Here is a 22849-nt window from a genome sequence, read left to right as displayed (position 1 = left end):
CGAAGACAAATTGATTGGATGGCTTCTTAGAAATAAATTTATCCTTTAAAAAACATGGTGAATGCAAACTGCTACAAAACTGCATACAGTAAAGCACATTCAAGATGTAAGAATAACAGCAGATGGTCATTATGTGAGCTCAAACACTGATCTAGTGTCTTAGCTATAGCAAGATCCTCTAAAGCCTGCCCCTGAGAGAGCAGGCAGAATATTAATGGTGTACCAGATTCTGTAGAGAATTGGCATAACAAGAGGCTAAGACTTGTTTGAGGACAGTGAACAGAAGGAGAACTTGCACAGGAGTTGGAGGGGGAGGTGGGAAGGTGATGAAATCTTGCCATTTTCATAATGAGAAATTATTTTCCAGATGTCTGGAAAATTTGTCAATTGCGCTTTTTTTACACAAATAAATATTCAACTGAATAGTGGCATTCTGGCTGAGTAATAGAAAAATCACCACTTAGTCAAACTTTTACAGGCTTTAAGTTCCACTCTAGGACCCAAGCATATAACCTCAGCTGAAACTTCAGTGCATTATTGAAGAATCCTGCATTATCAAAGGTGCCAATTTTTGAAAGTGGCTTTAAACAAATAGCTTTCTGCTTGTTTAGATGAGTATGTGACACCTTTTTTGAAGTGAGTATGTGACACCTTTTTTGAATGAATATTGTCTTGGCCAATATTCATTCATAACTAATTCCATGAAAATGGGTTAACTGATTATTTACTATTGCTGTATAGGTACCATAGTGTGAGCAATTTTAAAATCAACTAATGAATAATTCTGCAGAGAAGGTGGCCACGACAGTAATTATGCCTGCGCCAATTCTTTTTGATAGAGGTGGCCAATTAGTTTCATTCATTTTTCCCCATTGCATTTTTTTAATCTTCAAGTGCTTATCCATTTTCCATTTAAATAATACTTTTAAAACCTTTACCACTACCCATAAGGGCACAGTATTTTGGATCACAATAGCTGGCAGTGCAATTGTGTTTTTTTTCTCATGTTGCATCTAGTTTGTTTGTCAATTTCTTTAAATTATGTCCTCTGGCTACCAACTCTCTGCCATTTACAATTTCTCCTCATTAACTCTATCAAACCCATCATGATATTGAACTTTAAAATCTCCACTTTAATTTCTCTGGAAGAGGAACAACCATAGTTTCCCTAGTCTGCCCAAACAATTGAAATCATGTGTCCCTTCTGTAATTCTAATAAACTTCTGCAAGGCTTGCTAATCCCCATAAAGTGTAATGCCTAGAATGGGGGTTCAAAGTTTGTGCGAAGATTTGTAGCTCGGGTGCTCGTTGTTGTGGTTCTGTTCGCCGAGCTGGAAGTTTTTGTTGCAAACGTTTCGTCCCCTGGCTAGGCGACATCATCAGTGCTTGGGAGCCTCCTGCAAAGCGCTTCTTTGATGTTTCCTCCGGTGTTTATAGTGGTCTGTCCCTACCGCTTCCGGTTGTCAGTTTCAGCTGTCCGCTGTAGTGGTTGATATATTGGGTTCAGGTCGATGTGTTTGTTGATGGAGTTTGTGGATGAATGCCATGCCTCTAGGAATTCCCTGGCTGTTCTCTGTCTGGCTTGCCCTATGATAGTAGCCACATACGCAGACAACAAGCAATATGAATTCGACTGGGACAACACTACTATCATAGGGCAAGCCAGACAGAGAACAGCCAGGGAATTCCTAAAGGCATGGCATTCATCCACAAACTCCATCAACAAACACATCGACCTGGACCCAATATACCAACCACTACAGCGGACAGCTGAAACTGACAACCGGAAGCGGCAGGGACAGACCACTATAAACACCGGAGGAAACATCAAAGAAGCGCTTCGCAGGAGGCTCCCAAGCACTGATGATGTCGCCTAGCCAGGGAATGAAACGTTTGCAACAAAAACTTCCAGCTCGGCGAATAGAATGGGGGTCTAAGCTGTTCTTTCTGAATTTCCTGTACTGCTTAATTTCTTTCCTCTTCCATGCCTCTACTTGTAAAGCCAAGAATCTTGTATACCTTTTTTTTAAAACATCTTCTATGTCTTGTCTACAAATCAGCACTTACTGCATAACTTTGGCTGTTTAGTGCAAGTCTTTCTTCCATGAAAAGATGAACAGTGAAAGTAAATATAATGTATGTTTTCAAATGACACATTTTGATTTATGCATTCCTGGCTCGGTGCCCACTACTATCTCTGTGAACCATCCAAAACTTCACTGTCCATGTCTTAACTTGCAACAAGTCCCATTCACTCATCACCCCTTGCACTCACTGTATGAAGTTATCTCCTTGTCATGCAATGTCTTGTTTTTAAAAGTCCTATCCTTATTTTTAAATCTTTCTGTGGCCTCTCACTATCTTTGTAATTTTCTTCAAACCTCCCACATTATCTGTCCTTCTCTCCTTCTGACTTCTGGAGAATCCCAATTTATTGGTAGTTTGTTTAAAATTGCCTGGCATTTAAGATCTGGAAGTCCATCCTCACATCTCTTTGCTTTCCTACCTTGCTTTCCTCCTTAAAGCACTCTTAAAATTATTTGACTAAGTGCTTTGGTCATCTGACCTAATATTTCCATGTGTGGTTCATTATCATACTTTGTTTGTAATGCTCCCGTGAAGATTCTTGAAATGTTTCATTTCATTAAAGGCACTATAAAGGCATAAGTTGTCATTGTTGCAGTCCTGAAGATAGTAATAAAAATCTAGTGCACATTTAATGTTACATGTTGCTGCATCTTTCTGTTATGAATTTGTGAACTGTAGTATTTCTACTTCACTGTTTCTGAATTTGGAAGAAGTAGAGATTTAAATTTCCTGGCAGTCTTGATGTAGAGACACTCTCCATATTGCAACTCAACCTTTGAGTTCAGACTCTTACCGAATATATTGTACGGGTGCTGTCAAGATTATCTTTATAGAGGTTTATGATCCAACAAGGATTTCTCTGGGCATGGGGATTTACATTAATATATCCCAGTGTTGTTCACAGTCCAAGAAATAGATGAGAGAAATGGAGAAGTGACTCAGCAGGACTATAAGTTTTTGGTGTTGCTCTGTGGGCAGTAATCTGGCCTTCCAATTAATGCACTGATCTAAAGTCACACTCTAGGGACATCAGAGCAGAGGCTTATACTGCTGTGGGGTGCTTTCTTATGGATAAGATGTTAAAATGAGGCTTCACCTGTTCTTTCTGATGGATATAAAAGATGGAACTATTTTGAAGAAGAGGGTGTGGGTAATCATCTGTGTCCTGATCAGTATTTATCCTTCAAGCAACATCACGAAAATCAATGATCTGATGATTGCCTCATTGCGATTTGTAAAACTTTGCTGTGTGAAGAGTGACTGTAGTGTTTCTTCAAATACATTAGTATACTTAAGTGTGCTGGAAGCGCATTGTGTATGAAAAACAAGAGTAAAGGGCTTAAATTCCATTTAATTACTGCATTTTAAGAGTTCTTTAGTTCTTATGTTTCTTTATTACATCCTTGTTTCACCATTGCTTTCTCTTTCCAAAATGTTTCCCACTCATGAGGTGGAATCTTGTTTTATTTTAAACTAAATGTGAAGGTGGACTTAAAAGTGGGAGGTACGTTTGCTCAGGGGCAGGTGGAGCTTCCTAATAGCTTTCATCCATCTCAGCTTATTACATATGCATTCACAGGTAAAACACCAAATTTTACGGCCAGACAGGAAGTTCTGCCCCACACTGGGACCCTTCTGGTTCCAACTTCTGGTTGACATATTTGGAAGGCAACTGAACAGTACTTCAGTGCTGGAGATGTCAAACACCAGGCAAAAGGCATGCTATGCTTGCTTCAGTAATGCCTCCTGAAGGCAGTCCAAAACAAAAGGAAGTTTCTTTTTTCCTTAGAGGTGGCAATAAGAGACCATCCCAACTGACATAAGCAGCCTGGGAAAGAGGTGGCTATGGAGGTTAGACCTCGTGACTCAAGGGAGCCTGAGGGCTCCAGTGCCACAAGAGGATGAATGATTTGCTGTGTTCTGTCAGGATATGTCCCACCGTATACTCAATGTTTCGTGGCCCTATGAATATGGGTTGGCATTGAAAGGTTGCCACTACAAAGGACTGTCACAAAGAAGACTGGGTGCCAGACATTTCCATTACATGTCTCATGTGCATCAATGTCAGTCACTTTATTGAAACCACCAACGTAGCATTACTTTCACCACTGGGTATTGCATCTCACACATCTAGCAGGGTACACACTTCAAATATAAAAGGAGTGACCTGACACAGCAGTTCATGCACCATCCCATCATTAACGTTTTTCACAACTAGGAGAATGAAGGCATTACTTTTCATCAAAAGCTGCATGGGGCTAGGAAACAACCACAAATGGCCTTGAGATGAATAGCTCACAGGTTTCTCAGCACACGTGATATCATACTTTATTGTTTTTTATCAATGTAGATCGTTGACAACATTGAGCCATATTTAAGAAGAACCTTCTAACGTTAAACTTTCCCCAACCACATTCTTCTCTCTGATAGTGCACAAACCAAACCAAATTTCTGGGAATTTACATCCCAATCTATATCAAAGCAGCCATGGTGGTGCTTTACACAGGCATGTCTCTTTTAACTTTTCACTCCTGCAGGAGGAAAATATGCACAGTAAAGATGATCATGCCCAAACAATGATGGATTGCTTAACATAAGACTCCTGTCCTCCTGTGAGGAGCAGACCACTGAGCCTGCAGGAGATGAAGGGAAACGTGCCTGTGCTGTGGGCAGCATTGAATATCTATAGCTGTCAAATGGAAAGGTGCCCAATCTGCTACTCCCATATACACAATGAGTGCCTAATATCTTAATGAAAACTTGGTTAAGGACGATGGCTTGAGTCACTGACAAATCTTTGAGATTTTCTTAGCTTCCTCTGGATCCCACTTCCAAGCCAGGTCAAAATAACAAAGAACCTGAGCCCCAGGCCCATCTCTACCAATCGATTAAATCACATCTCAGAGGAGTAAGAATTCCAATCCTCAGAGAATGCACAGCCAAGACCTTCCTCTCCACCCTCCACCAGCACAGTGACATTCACTGCAATGGATAAAGTAACTAGACCAGGCTTTGTGTCCCGTTCTAGTGGGCACAGCTAGGGGAAGAAGAAACGGCTGAGGTCTCCCTCACACGTGGAGGACTTCTGATGAACAAGCCACTGCTGATCCCAGGATAGATGATGAGTCTTTGGACATGACCATTAATGAATAAATGGAGATGCAGCAGCAGTAGTGGAATATTTGGCAGAAGTGCCAGAGATCATGTGCAGTTTGGAGCACAGTGCATCATCGAGTGTGACATTGACAGAGTGAAAAATCCCTTCCTATTAGGATTCAGGCCATGGAGTGCTGAGCAGCATATATGTGTTTTGTTTATAGTCCCTTGTTTTGTGTTTGTGAGAACCCATTAAGGGCTGTAAATCACAGAGTTTGGGCAACTTGGTTCTGAGGGTCCAAGGTGAACTGGATAAACTGTATTGTTATGTTGTAGAGGACATCAGTGAACTCACAACTGCACTTGGGGGCCGCTGAGTGGGAGATGCCAGACACGCCGCGAGCTGAGATTTGAAAAGAGCCTATGGTGAGGATGTTCAATGATGTGTGACCTTCAGAATCACAGGTGGAACACACTCTATGCCCTCACTTTCTGAGAGTACTACACTTCTCCCTCCATCTTTATAGAAGGCCTTCTCTTACCTTGGTAATCCATCTGTGTTTCTTTCATTTTCCCCTGTGACTACTGTTCCTGTCACTATCACCCACGATACTCCTGCTCTTCCCTTGATCTATGTCTCCTCCAGATCCAATCCCAGTCTTACCCTTACACTATCCTTTGTTCAACTCACCTGCTTGCTCTCCCTCTCCAGTGCACCATTATATTTCTGACACTAAATTTGCAGCTCCCACCCTTTCTTGCTCGCTAGGATCATTGTGACTGTTCCTTCTGCAACCCAGTCTCCCCCTTACATTCCTCAGGATCCTTTCAGTGAAACAGACTGCCATCCCCTTTAAGTTCCATTCCATATTGCTCCATTCGAGCAAAGCCACTTTTTCAGAATTTTTTCAGTTTGACCCCAATTACGTTTGCTAGTGTGAGCCAGTGTGGTTGCCTCACTTGGGAAGGCTTGTTGACCCAATTAGACTTCACCCCTTACGCTGTGAGCATTTGTGCAAAGAAATGTCTAGTTTTAAAGAAATGACTCTTTTCATGCAATCGTCATTAATTATGCAGATTTCGCACTCGAGCACCTTTCTTTGGGAATTGTGTGGCCTGAGTGGTGGAAGGGTTCTCCCACTGCTGAGACCTTCAGGAATTTGCACCACTGGCATCATTGTTAAGAACCAGCTCCACTTCCCTTCAGACAGCTCAAGACAGGAAGAAGACTTCATGCTATGGTTCTCGAGCTTATGTGTTCACAAAAACAGCCCAAAAGGAAGGAACATTTGCTCCTCACTTTACAGACCAGGACCTGAAGGCAGTCCTTTTTCCCGTGGACCACCACAGAAGACCACATCACCAGAAACAACCAGCTTGGACCCAAATTGTAGCCAGGCTTAGTGCTCTGTCCGAGGTGAACTGGAACATCTAGCAGGGCAAGAAGATGGTCACTGACGTTTTGCACTCTGCATGGGTACATGCCACTACTATGGCTCTGCTACTTCTCAAGCGAAAAGTTACCATTCATTCTAACTCTGCTACTACACTTCACCTGACACCAAGTCTCATTGAGTACAATTCTGACTACTGCATGCATCATATTCATTTATTGGCTGTCATCCACCTCATCCTCTCAACTACCAATATTCCCCTCCCACTGTACTAAAAAACAATGTAATCCACTGACTCTAGTCTGTAACTGAATACTAATGACCCAGTGCAGTAAGAAAGCAATGTGAAGTATATGGAGACTGGCAGCCTTTCAGTAAGTGCAAAGTGAGTGACCACTACCAAAGCAAGCTAAGAAACCTAAGATGGATACCGTGTAGATGCATGAGATGCATGTGTGTCTCTTCTTGAAAAGTGACCTATCAGAACCATGTAAGTCACCATTCAAGGCTTCGGGGAAAATCACAAAACATTTTCTCTTAAGTCGAAGCACTGATTTTTTTTCATTCCTTTCACATTTTGCCACCATTCACACTATTACACAGTAGAGAGGAGAATATTCACTCTAGATCGTAATCCCTATCCACAATTAAAAAGCAACTTGCATATTAAAATGCAATATGATGGACATGTAAATCCCCAAGATCTACCATTTGACTAAACTGATAGTAACAATATGTGGCAATTTAAAAGGTTGGATTATACATTTGAATTTACTGAAGTCACAACTAAAATACATATATGACCAATACTTTCAGTACAACTCACATGTTAATAAGTTTTTTTGATACCAACATATCTTTAATCAAAATATTATTCCTTAACAAGAAATATTGAAAAGAACAATTTCCTCCTCATTCCTACATACTTTCAGTTGAACTATCTGACTTTTTTTTTGCAATCTGTGTATCACCTTCCAAATGCATTGCTTGACTGTACTCTCCCCAACATCCTTTAAAATGTCAGTCTGAATTTTGACTTTGACTATAAATTCCTTTTAATCGTAGGGACTATGGCATTGATTGATTTGCCTTCATTGAAGATCCTGGTTCATTGTACTGAACTGGTAGATTCTGTGACACCAGCAAACTTCCAGTTTCTTTATGACTTCTGCTTTCTTTTTGACTTTTACTTTGAGCGGGATAAGGAATTTGAATGACACAAGGCTAATCAAGACCTCTTGTCATTAATTTCCTCTTTCAAGCAAATAATCTACATGACGCAGACTGAGTCTATTTGCAGTCTTCACTTGATATCTGTATGCACATCAACATTTAATGACATACTTCTCCTTGACACTTCAGTTACTTTGCACCATGACCTTTTGACCAGTGCTGAACTTCCTAAGTTTCATGGCTTGTGTGTCATGACTTACTTTGTCTTGGTTCCCTATTGATATCAAACAAACTAAGCCTTGCTTAGAAGTATGTTTAAACGCGAGGTGAGCCCCATGTTGTGAATTCTGTAGGGAATTGCCTAACTGGTGACCTAGTGAATAAAGTTCTTCACACTTTTTTCTGGAGCACCCATTTGATGCTCGGTGATATGTTGATATTTGAGGTAGTTTCACTGCATTCTTACTCCAAGATATTTCAAACACTTCTGACGTAATCTAGGGACCATTATTTTACACCAACAGCTCCAAAAACCTACTAATTGCAAATCAACTTCTCAAAGCCTCAACAATGTGGCACATGTGTTATTGAACAAAAATTCAACATATATCCGCTTGATATAGCTATTAAATCGAGGTAGTCATACTTTTCCACATCAAAGAAATCAATATCTTTGTCATGTTCTTTCTGTATTTGACACTGGAGTGAAACAAATCTTGTTTGGCTTACTGTTCATTTTGAGATGCACTTCACAAATTTCCCCAACTCTTCTGTGTCTTTATGCACCTTTGGATACCAAAAAATAGATTTCTGCTCCTCCTTTGATATGGGTTATCTTTGTGTGCTTTTGATGAACTTCGTCTAACATCTTTTTCAAAATCTTGGTAGGATGCTGATATTTTTAATTGCATAGAAGACAGCCTTGGTCTACACTGAGTTCATTCCGTTGTGTGAGAAACCTCTGTAGTTTTTCATAATCACATTTCTTAGGCCAGTCATTTATTACATAATGAACTCTGCAAAGAACAGAACCTGATGACTTTCTTCTTCACTTATCAAACTAGCAGACACTGGGATGTCATTTATGTATATAAACTATTTCACAGGAAACTTGATGGCAGGAAGTTAATCAGTCTTCATAAGAAATCTTGAAAGACTGTTTGTTTCTGCATAATCTGCTTAGAGTATTCAATACCTGTAACAAGGTCAGCCAGGTGGATCTCATAGAACATGAGTTCCCTAATTGGGCCTGTTAATCTGGTCCAGTAAGGGAGCCCTGGCTGACAGATGAGAACAGGAGTATCAGATATCTGGTTCACTCTCAGCACTGACTCTGAAGGAGCTGGATCAGTGTCAAGGATATTCCAAGTTCTATTATTGAAGGCTGAAGAGCCTGTACTGCTGTGATGTTCCATGTTCTAAGTGTAAATAAAGGGTGGCTAGGGAACAGGAGACCAGCCTCTGTGGAGTTATTTCAATATCATACCTTCAAAATCAATGTCCACATCTAAAGCTGTACTGCCAGGCATTGTGTGCCCTTCTCTGAAACAAATATAGGCTGTCATTTAACTAGGTGAACTTCCTATGATGCAAGGATTTATGGAACATAATATAACCATACATGATTAATTGACCCTCTTTTTCAACATTATTGAAGTACATGAGGAAATGTTCTAGATTTCTCCACACCATCCTCCATTATGTGAGATGCTCTGGAACACCGTGGGAGTAGTAAACACCCCAAATAGGAACCTTTCAAACAGGTATAACCCTTTGTATGAATAGTAAAACGTTCTTTGCTCTTCTCAGTTAATTCTAATTATAGATATGCATTTGACAAAATATATTATACTGACTGCATTTCCAGTGGCTAAATTAGGAAATAAATCTTCATTAGTAGGCAGTCGATAAAGTATAATTCTCAATCACCTTATTTACTGTTTGCTTACAATATTCACAAATTTGAATGCATTCATCTACTTTATAAATATCACAATGGATAGGGTCCATTCACTGCTCTTAACCTTTTTAATTGTTCCCTAATTTTTTTAGTTTATTCAGCTCTTTACCCTTTGCTTCTAACTGTGTAGAAGGCACTGGTCTGGCCTTGAAAATTGTCAAGAGTAAATTGTCCTTTATTTTGACTTTGGTCTTGTGATGCTTAGTTTTATCGCACGCTGCTCTTTTAGCACTTCTACAATGACAGGTGGATTCTTTCTGATCCTTGCTTTAAATACAGTCAGTTCTTCAACAATGTGATGGTTCCATTCTTGTGCAACCCTGCTTTATAAAAAAAAATGCGCTTTAGAAACGGCACTTAAAGTGTAATCGTGTTACAGCCAACACACATTTTAAAAGTTTGCACTTTAGAAACAACGTTCCCAATTCATCAATTGCGTTACAGCAGAATGACCTGTAATTTGACTCAGCTCTACCTTATCTTCTGAAGCCAATTCCTTCTCACCAGGGAGGATTTGTTCCCACTATTAAGTAGTGGGAAGTATTCTAACACTGGGTCACTTTGATTGGAATGACTAGTCATTTTCACAAGAGCTTTGCATGTGACTTCTTGTATTCACCTTCCAAAGTAAGAGATACTGCTGAAGATAACCAGTTCTGATTCTTCAACTTCCATTTCAAATATGTGTTGAAGTTTATCTTCAGCTCTATTGCTCTCCTCTTCCATGAGTTGTTCGTGCTCCATCACTGAGCTCAAATTTTGATTTTCCTGCTTGATAACATCATCTTCAGATCCACTATTGATCACATGCACCTTCAGGGATTTCCAGTCTCCTGATCTAGTTTAGATCTATTACAGTCTCAACCTAGTGAAATACTGTGACCTGAGGAGCATTACTGTTTCATCTACTCCTGCATGCAGTCTGAATATATCTGACTTACTGCAAAGTTAGAAATCACACAACACCAGGTTATAGTCCAACAGGTTTAATTGGAAGCACACTAGCTTTCGGAGCGACGCTCCTTCATCAGGTGATAGTGGAGGGCTCAATCCTAACACACAGAATTTATAGCAAAAATTCACAGTGTGATGTAACTGAAATTATACATTGAAAAATTGATTGTCTGTTAAGCCTTTCATCTGTTAGAATACAGTGATAGTTTCACTTCTTTCATGTGTAAATCACAAATCATGACTTACTGCAGGCTTTGAAAGCAAACAGTGGCATTTTAAAGGTTGGTGACTACCATGGAAATAGTAAAATTTAGATTTCTGATTCTGAGACTGCAACTTTCGCTTTTGAGGCCTGGATCTTATAGAAATCTGGTGGAGCTCTTTTGCTGGATCAACAAAAGAACTCCCTTGGAATTTAGCACTCTCTCTTTCTGCCATTTCCATAACAGTGGCCTCATTGCAGGCGTCCTTCCATGTCAGCGTTTTATAGTTCCTCAAATTCTTGACTTTGATTTTATCGTTCCTTAGGCCACCTACAAACCTATCTTCAAGGTTGATTTCAGTGATGTGAGAGTTTCTTTGAGTGAAAGACATAATTTGCAACACGTTCACTTACTAACACTCAGTGCAAACCTCATGCTTAGTCATGCCATAATATGATCCAGCACCTCATTAACTTCAGATTGGTCCATACTGTTAGGAGTTTCACAGGCAATTTTGGATATTTGCCACCTCAAGTTAATTAGCCCAATCACAATGAAAATATCTCGTTAATCCTAATGTCCTATTTCAACCTATTATGTAACTATAATTCACAATTATACCAATTTTCTCCATTAGGGTTGAATCCTAATTGCTTCTAAATATGTCTTCAGTGCTTTTCCTTAAAAAAATGCTTACTGTGTTGCCTCACTGTGTACTAGATTATCATGTGCACAGGATTAGTCTTCCAACTTGCTCAAACATCCTCAAAACCAGCTTTAACAAGACAAAAATATGATGCAATGTTTTTCAGTCATGACCTTCTTAGCTGAGTATAGGAGTTGGGAGGTCATGTAGCAGCTGCACAGGACATTGGTTAAGCCCCTTTCGGAGATTTTGTCTCCTGCTATAAGAATTATGTTATGAAACTTGATTGGGTTCTGAAAAGACTTACAAGAATTTGAGCTATAGGGAGAGACTAAAAAGTCTGGGGCTATTTTCCCTCGAGTGTCGGAGGCTGAGGGGCGATCTTATAGCGGTTTATAAAATAATTAGGGCATGGATAGGGTGAATAGCCAAGATCTATTCTCCAGAATAGGGGAGTCCAAAACTAGAGGGCATTGGTTAAAGATGAGAGGGGAAAGATTTAAAAAGGACCAAAGGGGCAACTATTTCATGCAGAGGGTGTTGCATGTATGCAATGAGCTGCTGGAGGAAGTGGTGGAGGCTGGTACAATTAAAACATTTAAAAGGCGTCTGGATGAGTACATGATTAAGAAGGGTTTAAAAGGGATATTGGCCAAATGCTGGCAAATGGGACTAAATTAATTCAGGATATTTGGTTGCATGGACGAGTTGGACCGAAGGGTTTGTTTCCATGCTATACAGCTCTATGACTCTGTGACCCTATGATAGAAGGAAAACTCCATTCTAATTTCATCACCATCATTCATAGAATCGTTACAGTGCAGAAAGACACCACTTGGCTCATCAAATCCATGCTGACCATCCAGAATAGCATCCCTACCACCATTCACCACTTGGGTTTTTGCCATGGCTAAACCACCCAACTTGAACATCCCTGGGTACCATGGGGCAATTTTCAGTGTGGCCAACTTGCATATCTTTGGACTGTAGCAGGAAACCTGAGCATCCAGAGGAAACCCCCACAGACACAGGGAGGATGTGCAAACTTCACACAGTTGTGCAAGGCTGGAATCAAACCCAGGTCCTTGGTGCTGCAAGGCATATATGCTAACCGCTGTGCCCTTTCTGTTAAATATTGCACTCAGTAAAATTAAGTAAGACGTGCTCAACTGCAGGCAGCCATGGTTACACAACTTTCTTTGCACTTCCTCAGTAGAGAGGTCAGTTTAACAAAACATTCAGCTACTACAGTCAGTGAAATTCAATGGAAAGGATTTGGGTGGAGTGTGTCTTCAGCATTTATTCAATACCATTAATTCTACAACCCTCCTTTCTACCCTTAATGACAATTGCACTATATTGTTTAGTGATAAAAACATGTTCTTTCCAAAATTCAAGTGAGGTGCATCATAGGTGACATCACTACATTTATTTTTTTGGCAGCACGGTGGCTCAGTGGCTCACAGCACCAGGGTCCCAGGTTCAATTCCAACCTCGGGCGACTGTCTGTGTGGAATTTGCACATTCTCCCTGTGCCTGCGTGGGTTTCCTCCAGGTGCTCCGGTTTACTCCCACAGTCCAAAGATGTGCAGGTCAGGTGAATTGGCCATGCTAAATTGCCCATAGTGTTCGGTGCATTCGTCAGACAGAAATGGGTTTGGGTGGGTTACTCTTTGGAAGGTCAATGTGGACTAGTTGGGCCGAAGGGCCTGTTTCCACACTGTAGGGAATCTAATCTAATATCATCAGAATTTGAAATAACCTTGAGCAGAGAAAGGAGTGCACTATCTATGTAAAGCAGTGAAACTAGAAGATGAGAAAAGCACACAAAAGAATGTAAAGTCTTGTTGTAAAATCATAAATAAAGGAAAGCAATGACTTATTGCAATCTTCCGAGTTTTATAAGAATCAAGCAAGACAAGCAAAAGGGATTATACATGCAGCAATCTTGTAAACAGAAAACAGATGAATGAATGTTAACTTGATGAACTGAGCTGCTGGCATAGAAACTCATCTGTTTAAAGCACATGTCATGAAACTATGGGCATTTCATTAACAGACAATATCTGCAGTAGGATAAACATTCTGAAGGACAGGGTTAATCAACACTTGGAAAAGGAGTGATTGATCAATGATAGTCAGCTTGGATTTGTTAGGGAGAAATTCTGTCTAATTGTGTTTTCGAGAAAGTTACAAACGTTTGATGAGGGTAGTGCAGTTGAGGTAGTTTATGTGGACTTCAGTAAGGCCTTTGACAAGGTCCCACATGGAAGGCTAGTCCAAAAGGTAAGAACCCATGGGATCTAAGGCAAGTTTGATAAAATTGGTTTACAAATAGGAAGCAAAAGGTGATATTGGAGGGATGGTTTTGTGATTGGAAGCTTGTGACTAGCAGTGTATTACAGAGATCGGTGCTGTGACCCTTGCTGTTTGTTATCTACAGCAGGGGTCTGTACATAACTGCGTGAATGTGAATAGGAGAGAGTGAGGATTGCAAATGCTGGAGATCAGAGTCAAAAGTGTGGCACTGAGAAAATGCAGCAGGTTAGGCAGCATTGGAAGAGCAGGAGAGTCGACATTTCGAGCATAAGCTCTTTATCAGGAATATCCTGATAAATGTGAATGTAGAAGGTATAATTAATACATTTGCAGATGACTCAAAAATTGGTGATGTTGTTGGTAGTGAGGAGGATGACCTCAGGCTAGGGTGTGTTATTGATCAGCTGGTAAATTGGGCAGAACAATGGCAGATGTAATTTAATTCTGATAAGGTTTTACATTTTGGAAAATCTCATAAAGGAAAGATGTACACAATGGATTGTAGGTTCCTAGTGAGTACTGAGGAACAAAGGACCTTGGTGTACAAGTCCACAGATCCCTGAAGGTGTCAGCACAGAAAGACAAGCTGGTGAAGAAGGCATACAGGATGTTTGCCTTCATTAGACGGGGCATAAAATATAGGAGCAAGGACGTTTTGTTATAACTTTCTAAAACATTGGTTAGGCCATAGATGGAATATTTTGTGCAGTTCTGGCCATCACACTATCAGAAGGATGTGATTGCACTGGAGGTGCAGAGGAGATTCACCAGGATGTTCCCCAGGATGAGAAACCTCAGTTATGAGGAGAGATTGGTTAGACTGGGTTTATATTCCTTAGAGCAGAGGAGCCTGTGGGGGAATCTGATTGAGGTATACAAAGTTATATAAGGTATACAACTAGATTATGAGAATCTCTTCTGTGTGGAGGTATAGCTAAGACCAGAGGGCATTTGTTTAAGGTGAGGAGTAAACAGTTTAGAGAAGATCTAAGAAAAGCTTTTTTAACCCAAAGGGGAGTAGTAATATGGAACATTTTGCCTGAGAGTGTGGTGGTGTTAGGAACTCCTGCAATATTTAAGAAGCACATTTAAGTGTTTGTTGGTCAGCGTAGACATAGTGGGCCGAAGGGCTTGTTGCTCTGCTGTTTGAGTTTATGACTGTAAGTGGGGAAGTGCTCCTCTGATGCCATGATTTCATAAAATAGATGTTCAAGTCAAGTAAATCCTATAGGGGTGAAATTTTACCAGTCGATAGTTTTGTTATAATCTCTTCCAGTACTTCCTAGAATTGACAGAGAACTTCTACTTTTAAAGAATTTTTTTTGCATGATTTTTTGAATACTTAAGTTAGTTTATTTATACCTGTGTGATCTGTGTGAATAAATTGTGAGATGTTAGACATGGTATAAATAACAAAATTGTGGAAAAACAGTATTGTGCTGATATTAGTAGGTTTTATATTTTCCAAAATTATATTGTGAATAATAGCAATTAAGTTCAAAATAACTAACTTAATCCTTTTTCAATCTATAGTTGCCCAAACATCCTTGATTATTCAGAATGTCTCAGTCATCATTTGTGGTGTCATCCTGATGATCGTTTTCCTGTTTAAAACTTCTCTTAGCACCATGTACCATGGATGGTTACTTGTAAGTTGTTCTTTGCTTGTTCAGTGCATCCATTTTGATATTTTCAACAATGCCAGTCTTTTACTGAAGTAATGTAAATACAGATGTATGCTAAGCAGATGTACTATGAACAATGCCATTCTCCATTATAAGATCAGAAATGGAGATGTTCACAGATGATTGCACAGTGCTCAGTACCATTCTGATGCTGAAGCAGTCCATGCCCGTATGCTGCAAATCGTGGACAATATCCCGACTAAGGATGGTAAGTGTGAAGTAGCATTTGTGCAATACAATGGCCAGGCAATGGCAAACTCCATATCTCATTAATATTCAACAGTATTACCATTTCTGAATCCCACGCTATCATCCTGGTGGGATTGGGTTGGGGTGTTTCCATGGACCAAAACTGAATTTGGTCAATTATATAAATACTGTGACAATAAAATCAGGTCAGAGACTGGGAATTCTGTGATAAATAATGCAGTGTCTATTTCCCCAAATGCCTCCATCATCTTTGAGACACTAATCAGAAGTATTTTGGAATACACTTTACTTACCTGAATGGGTGCATCTCCAACAACACTCAAGAAGTTTGACGTCATTTGGGACAAAGCAGCCCACTTGATTGGCAACATATCTACCGCTTTAAGTATTTACCAGCTGGAAGGACAAGGGCAGTGGGAGTATGGGAATGTCACCAATTGTAAGTTCCCTTTCGAGACATAGAACGTCTTGAATTGGAACAATATTGGTGTTCCTTCATTGTCGCGAGTTGAAAATCATACAATTCCCTGTCCAGCAGTCTCTGTACATACCATCCTTTAAAATTTGTTTTTGAATGTAGATATATTATCAAACCCTTTTTCAGCAGCTCCAGTCACAGTCAAGAATATAGTCCTCAACTCAGTCCAGAGGGTTTCTCTCTCTTAGGACCTCCTTCTCCAAACATACCATGTTGGATGATGAAACCGCCCATCATCCGCTGAAAGCAAGCTCATCATTTGGCAGGCTCACTCACAGGCTTTAGAGAACATAGAATTTATTTCAAAACAAAGATTAAACCCAACTGGGCACTTCTCTACAGCTATGAGGAATGGACAACCTATCAGTTGCACTAAAACTAATACAATCATATCACTTACGTTAACTATCTTGAATCCGATCATTAGTCAGGGACAGGAAGGTGTGACTATGAGCGAGGCATGGAGAGGGATCCAGGAAGTATTGCTGAAAGAGTCTTCATCCTTGAACTTGTCTAACAGGTTTGCAATTCTTGCTTCTTGTGTGGATGAGTGTGGGCTGCAGGACGGATGAGTAAACTGATCATAGCACTGTGGTACAGGGAACCTTTCAAGAGGGGGGAAGAAAAGGGAAATGTAGTTATAATTAGGGATAGTACGGTCAGGTGAATAGACATTGTGGCCAGGATTGAGAGTCCTGAAGGTTGTGTTGCCTGCCTAGTGCCCAGGTTCAGAATATCTCATCGGGGTGCAGGAGGATTTGGAGTGGAAGGGGAACAATCTAGTTGTCATGGCCCATGTATGAATCAATGATACTGGTAGAAAGAGAAAAGATGTTCTGCAAAGCAAATATGAGCAGGGAGGGGCTAAATTACAAAGCAGAACCAAAAAGGTAATAGTCTCTGAATTACTACCTGAGCCATGAGCAAGTTTGCACAGGGTCAACAAGATTAAATGTGGTAAATGCATGGCTCAAAAGTTAGTGTGAGAGAAATGGGTTCGAATTCATGAGACTTTGACACCAATATGGTTGAAGGAGGGTGCTATTCCAATTGGTAGTCTCCACCTGAATCATGCTGGGACTATAGACCTGGCAAATCACATATCTAGGGCTGTGGATAGGGCTTTAAACTAAGTATGAGAAGGGGGGCAGTCAATGCAGGACTGTGGATATTGGATTGAAATGCAGTATATGAAACAAGGCAGGTAAGCTTGTATTGCAGTTTGAAATTGATGGGTACAATGTTGTGGGCATCACAGAGATATGGCTGCAAGGGGATCAGGGCTGGGAAATAAATATCCAAGGGTACAAGGACAGGCAGATAGGCAGAGGTTGCCTTGTTAGTAAGAAATGAAATTAATCCACGAGCAAGAAGTGAAATAGAGTTGGAAGGGTAGAATCTGTGTGAGTAGAGTTGAGAAACCATAAATTCTGACCTAACTATCAAAGTCCAAATCCCCTTAATTAATTGATGAATGACATCTGAACAAAACATTTTGTCAGCCAAGATTATGGTTGCCAGAAAATTCAGACAAATGTATAAATAAAATTGTTGGGTGTGTCAACATTTGGCAGATACTTTTGGATGGATTGTGTGTGTGTGTGTGTGTGTGGACAGGAAAGGGCGTGACCATTATTGCAAGGGAGTTCAGCAAATTTATTGCCCTTGAGAATGTGGCAGCGGCTGCTTTCTTGCGCCCCTGCAGTCCTGATAATGATAGGAGTTGTGTACAGGCCTTCTAGTTGTAGTCAGGATATGGAGAAGAAAATAAGTCAGGGGGTATACTAAGCATGTAAGAAAGGGACTATTACAATAATCATGGGGATTTCACTCTGCAGGTGGACTGGGAAAATCAGGTTGGTAGCTAATGCTAAGGAAAGGAATTCATGCAATGTCTATGTGATGTATTTTGAGCAGCTTGCTGTAGAACCCACTAGGGAATGGACAGTTCTGCATTTGCTATGTAATAAGGCAGAGTTGATTAGGGAACTTCAGTGAAGGAACTCCTTGAGGAGAGTGTCCATAATATGATAGAATTCACCCTGCAGTTTGAGAGGTATGTACTAGAGTCAGATATAATGGTATTGCAATTGAATAAAGGTAACTGCAAACACATGAGGGAGGCACTGACCAGAGTTGATTGGAAGGGGAGCATAACAGGGAAGATGGTGGAGCAGCAATGGCAGGAGTTTCTGGGGAAAAGTTTGGAGGCACAACAGAAGTTCATCCCAAGGAAGAAGAAACATATAAAGGGCGATGAGCCACCCATGGCTGACAAGGGAAATCCGGGACAGCATAAAAGTAAAGAAAAAGCATATGATGTGTTGAACATTAGTGATTTGGAAACTGTTAAAAACCACCAGAGGATGATTGAAAAAGCAATAAATGGAAAGAAGATGAAATATAAAAGTAAGCTAGCTGATACAATAAAACAAGTTTGCAAAAGCTTTGTAGATATCTAAAAGATAAGAGGGAAGAAAGAATCGACATTGGACCACTGGAAAATGAGGCTGGAGAAGTAATAATGGGGAATAAAGAAATAATGGAGGAACTGAATAGGTACTTTGCATCAGTTTTCATAGTAGAAGACACCAGCAACATACCCGACTTTCAAGAGAATCAAGGGGCAGAGGTGAGTTTAGTGGCCATCACTAAGGAGAAAGTGCTGAGGTATCTGAAAGGTCTGAAGGTGGATAAATCACCTGGACCATATGGTCTAAACCCCAGAGTTCTGAAAGAGTTAACAGAGAAATTGATGGTGATCTTTCAAGAATTACTGGAGTCAGGGAGGGCCCCAAAGAACTGAAAAATGGCTAATGTAACACTTCTGTTTAAGATGAGGGGGTCAAAAAGCTGCAGATGCTGGAATCCAAAATAAACAAGCAGGAGGCTGGAAGTACACAGCAATCCAGGAAGCATCAGGAGGTGCAGAAGTCGACGTTTTGGGTGTAACCCTTCTTCAAGACTGAGGCTGGGGAAAGCTGCAGATAAAGGGGGAGGCAGAGCAGGGTGGTGAATTGGGGATAGGTGAAGACAGGTAGAGGGTATGACCTGGTTGGTCAATGGGAGGAATGGATCCGGTTGGTGGCAGGGAGCCGTGGCAGTGAGGGGGAGGGCCTAGGAAGGGAGTCACAGACCCACCCCCACTCCTGAAGATGGGTTACACCTGAAATATTGACTTCTACACCTCCTGATGCTGTCTGGCTTGCTGTGTTCTAAGAAGAAGGGGAGGCAGAAGACAGGAAATTATAGACCAGTTAGCCTGACCTTGGTTGATGTTAGGATTTTAGAGCTGAAAAATGTGTTGCTGGAAAAGCGCAGCAGGTCAGGCAGCATCAAAGGAGCAGGAGAATCGAAGACCCTTCTTCAGGCTTATGCCCGAAACGTCGATTCTCCTGTTCCTTGGATGCTGCCTGACCTGCTGCGCTGTTCCAGCAACACATTTTTCAGCTCTGATCTCCAGCATCTGCAGTCCTCACTTTCTCCCCGTTAGGATTTTAGAGTCCATTATTAAGGATGAGATTGTGCAGTTCTTGAAAGTGCATGCTAAATAGGGCTAAATCAGCATGACTTTATCAAAGGGAGGTCATGCCTGGCAAATCTGTTAGAAATCATAGAGGAGGTAATGAACAAGGTAGACAAAGGAGAGCCAATAGACATGATCTATTTGTATTTCTAGAAGGCCTTTCACAAGGTGCTACACAGGAATCTGTTAAATAAAATAAGGTGTTAGGGGCAAGGTACTGGCATGGATAGAGAATTGGCTGACTGACAGTAGTCAGTCCTGAAGAAGGGCCTGTGCCCGAAACGTCGAATCTCCTGTTCCCTGGATGCTGCCTGACCTGCTGTGCTGTTCCAGCAATAAAGTTTCAACTTTGATCTCCAGCATCTGCAGACCTCACTTTCTCCCTGACTGACAGTAGGCAGAGATTAGTGATAAAGGGGTCTAGTAAAAGATGGAAGCTGGTGACTGATGAAGGACTGCAAGCCTGAGTATTGTGGGGCACAATTATTCACATTATATATTAACAATCTGGATGAAGGAACTGAGGGCATTTTGCTAAGTTTGCAGATAACACAAAGATAGATGGAGGGAAGTAGTGTTGAGGAAGTAGGGAGGCTGCAGAAGGACATGGACAGGCTAGGAGAGTGAGCAAAGACGTGGAGATAGAATAAAATTTGGGAAGGTGTGCACTTTGGCAGAAAGACCAGAGCCCTAGATTATTTCTAAACAGGGAATGGCTTCACAAATCTGAAGCACAAAGGGAATCTTAGTTAAGGATTCTCTTCAGGTTGACATGCAGGTTCAGGTTGTAGCTAGGAAGGCAAATGTAATGTTAGCTTCATTTCAAGAGGGCAAGAGTACAACAGCAGAGATGTACTGCTGAGGGTATATGAGACTCTGGTCAGACTGTGTTTGGAATATTGTGAGTTTAGGGCCCCACATCCAGAAAGGAAGTGTTGTCATTGGAAAGGCTCCATTATAATGTTTTTGCAACAGCAAGTTGGAGACCAAAATACTTAACACCGAAGTCCTTGCAAGGTGTCGCATCACTTGTATTGACAGCATGCCCTTCTGTGCTCTGCTTCATTGAGTCAATCATGTTAATTGCATGGAACATTCCTGCATGCCAATGGCAGTGTTCTGCACCCGGCTGAGCACAGGAATTCACAACATAGGCCATTACAAACTTAGATACAAATGCATTCTGAAAGCCAAACTCAGAGCTCCTTTGTTGGTCCCCACAAAATGAGAAAGAAATAATCCTGAACATATCCAAATGGAGAAGTCTGTCATCAAAATTTCTGGATAATACACTTCACTGCACATGTACCAAAATGCTATTATTTCTCTGGTAACATCCAGAGTTATGAGTGTGTGATAATAATTTAAATTGTTTCCAACACTTTATAGTACTTTTGTTGTCCTGTTTTAAATCAACTTCCTTTAGGCTATTGTACTGCTGTAGAACAGAGTGAATGCATTTGCAGGTTGCCATTGTCCACTGTTTTAGCAAACTAGCAATTTCCCCACTCATTACAAAATTCTATCAGTGCAGGTCGTGAGAAAGGTTATGCTGACACAAAACGTAATTCTTGCTTACTGTGTTTGCATTAAATCGAAGGCGTATATTGTCAGGAAATTCTTGTGCATTTTCAAATTACTGTCAAAGTTGGATTCTTAAAAGTAATAGGAAAAAGCCTACTGTGCCTATTAGTCAGAAACTTTGATAACTTTCAGATGAAGCTGTTTTTAGCTAGTCTTCCACATTATTGATCCAAAGTTCTGTGGGTCTCTGTCATTGTACAGACAGCTAATATTAGTGGGTCAGGTTACTCTTTTCTCTTATCTGAATCATGTAACCTTTCCAAAGATGGTGACCAGAATTTTAGGTTTGGAGTGCAATATCCAGAGAACAAGTTGCAATTGCTAGTTCAAAGACAAACATAAGCAGGACATACCTCAGATATCTAATTATTTACTAGAAGCCCTTGATGGACATCAATGATTTGAGACAAAATAGTATCTGATAAAAGAAAAATACTGTGTGTTATTGATGTTATTCTAAAAAAGATATATAAATATGGATCTATTAAATCAACTGCATTTCTCATTTTCTCTTCTTTAGACATTCTGCTACATTCTGGTTATTACCATTGCCAACATTGCAAATCTAGCAAGTACTGCTATGGGAATCACAATTCAGAGAGACTGGGTTGTTGTTGTTGCAGGAGAAGACAGAAGCAGGTTGGCAGGTAAGTGCTGCACACCTCATTCCTAAAGCAACATGAAGAGCCTGCATCCGAGAATTGCACAGAAACATTTGTTCATTTTTGATCAATCTGCAGCTTGATCTACTTTTTGTCTGACTCTTGTTTGTCGTGAAACCCTTTCAAGTTTCAATTAAAAGGATCATAACACCCTACACCACGCAGATCAAAAGACAAGTGCAGGCTGGCTTGTAATTCAGTTTTTACATTGTGTAGTTTTATCTGCTGGCAGAATATTCTTACACATCTAATCACTTGTTAATAAATAACCCGTGCCAATGCTAGCAGGACTTTGCAGCATTGTTGATATTATGTTCTTTGCAGGGTCATTCTTTGTTTTATCTTGCACCTTTTGCAAAGAACGAATCTATGATAAGTCAAGTCAAAGCCCTGATATTTCCCAATAGATTTATTCAAGGATAATTATTGCTAAGTTTGTTTATGATCGGTTAAAATGGCACTTTTGTATTTCAATCTGCATAGCATATGCATGAACTAGCAGGGAAGATTGAAATTATAGAGCAGGTTGCACCTTTAAACTTCAATCATATTCACTCTACAACAACTTTGGTTGGGAATGTAAAAATGTAACAGACCCAGCTTGATTCCTGGTTCTGAATATGCCAGTAGCAGTGATGACAGCTATTCACCTTCATGATCTTGAAGCCCAACTTCTGTTTGTAGGTATATTCTTTGTAACTCCTGTCAGGTAGAGCGCTAGTGCAGATATTAGACTCAGGCAAAATTTAATTTGGTTATGAGGCATTTCTTCTACCTCTGTGAAGTTGTACCCCAGCAATAGCTGTCAGTCTTATAAAAGAGGAAGGGTGAAAGAGGAAGAACAATTAATAAATCACTTATAAAATGGAAA

General features: G+C 40.4%; 1 protein-coding gene across 1 annotated transcript in view; it reads left to right on the top strand.

The window, feature by feature from the left end:
* The window catches only part of slc40a1 (solute carrier family 40 member 1), a 60960-nt gene that overhangs the window by 14377 nt on the left and 23734 nt on the right, over nucleotides 1-22849 (top strand). Inside the window, exons 4-5 of the mRNA XM_043692831.2 lie at nucleotides 15367-15482; nucleotides 21837-21963. Of these exons, the coding sequence (XP_043548766.2) occupies nucleotides 15367-15482; nucleotides 21837-21963 (243 nt within the window). The remainder of the gene's footprint in view (nucleotides 1-15366; nucleotides 15483-21836; nucleotides 21964-22849) is intronic.

This window comes from Chiloscyllium plagiosum, unplaced genomic scaffold (genome assembly GCF_037043375.1).
Source record: "Chiloscyllium plagiosum isolate Xiang-an unplaced genomic scaffold, Cpla_swu_hap1 HiC_scaffold_7, whole genome shotgun sequence".
Classification (NCBI taxonomy): domain Eukaryota; kingdom Metazoa; phylum Chordata; class Chondrichthyes; order Orectolobiformes; family Hemiscylliidae; genus Chiloscyllium; species Chiloscyllium plagiosum.
This window is presented reverse-complemented; position numbering and strand designations above follow the sequence as displayed.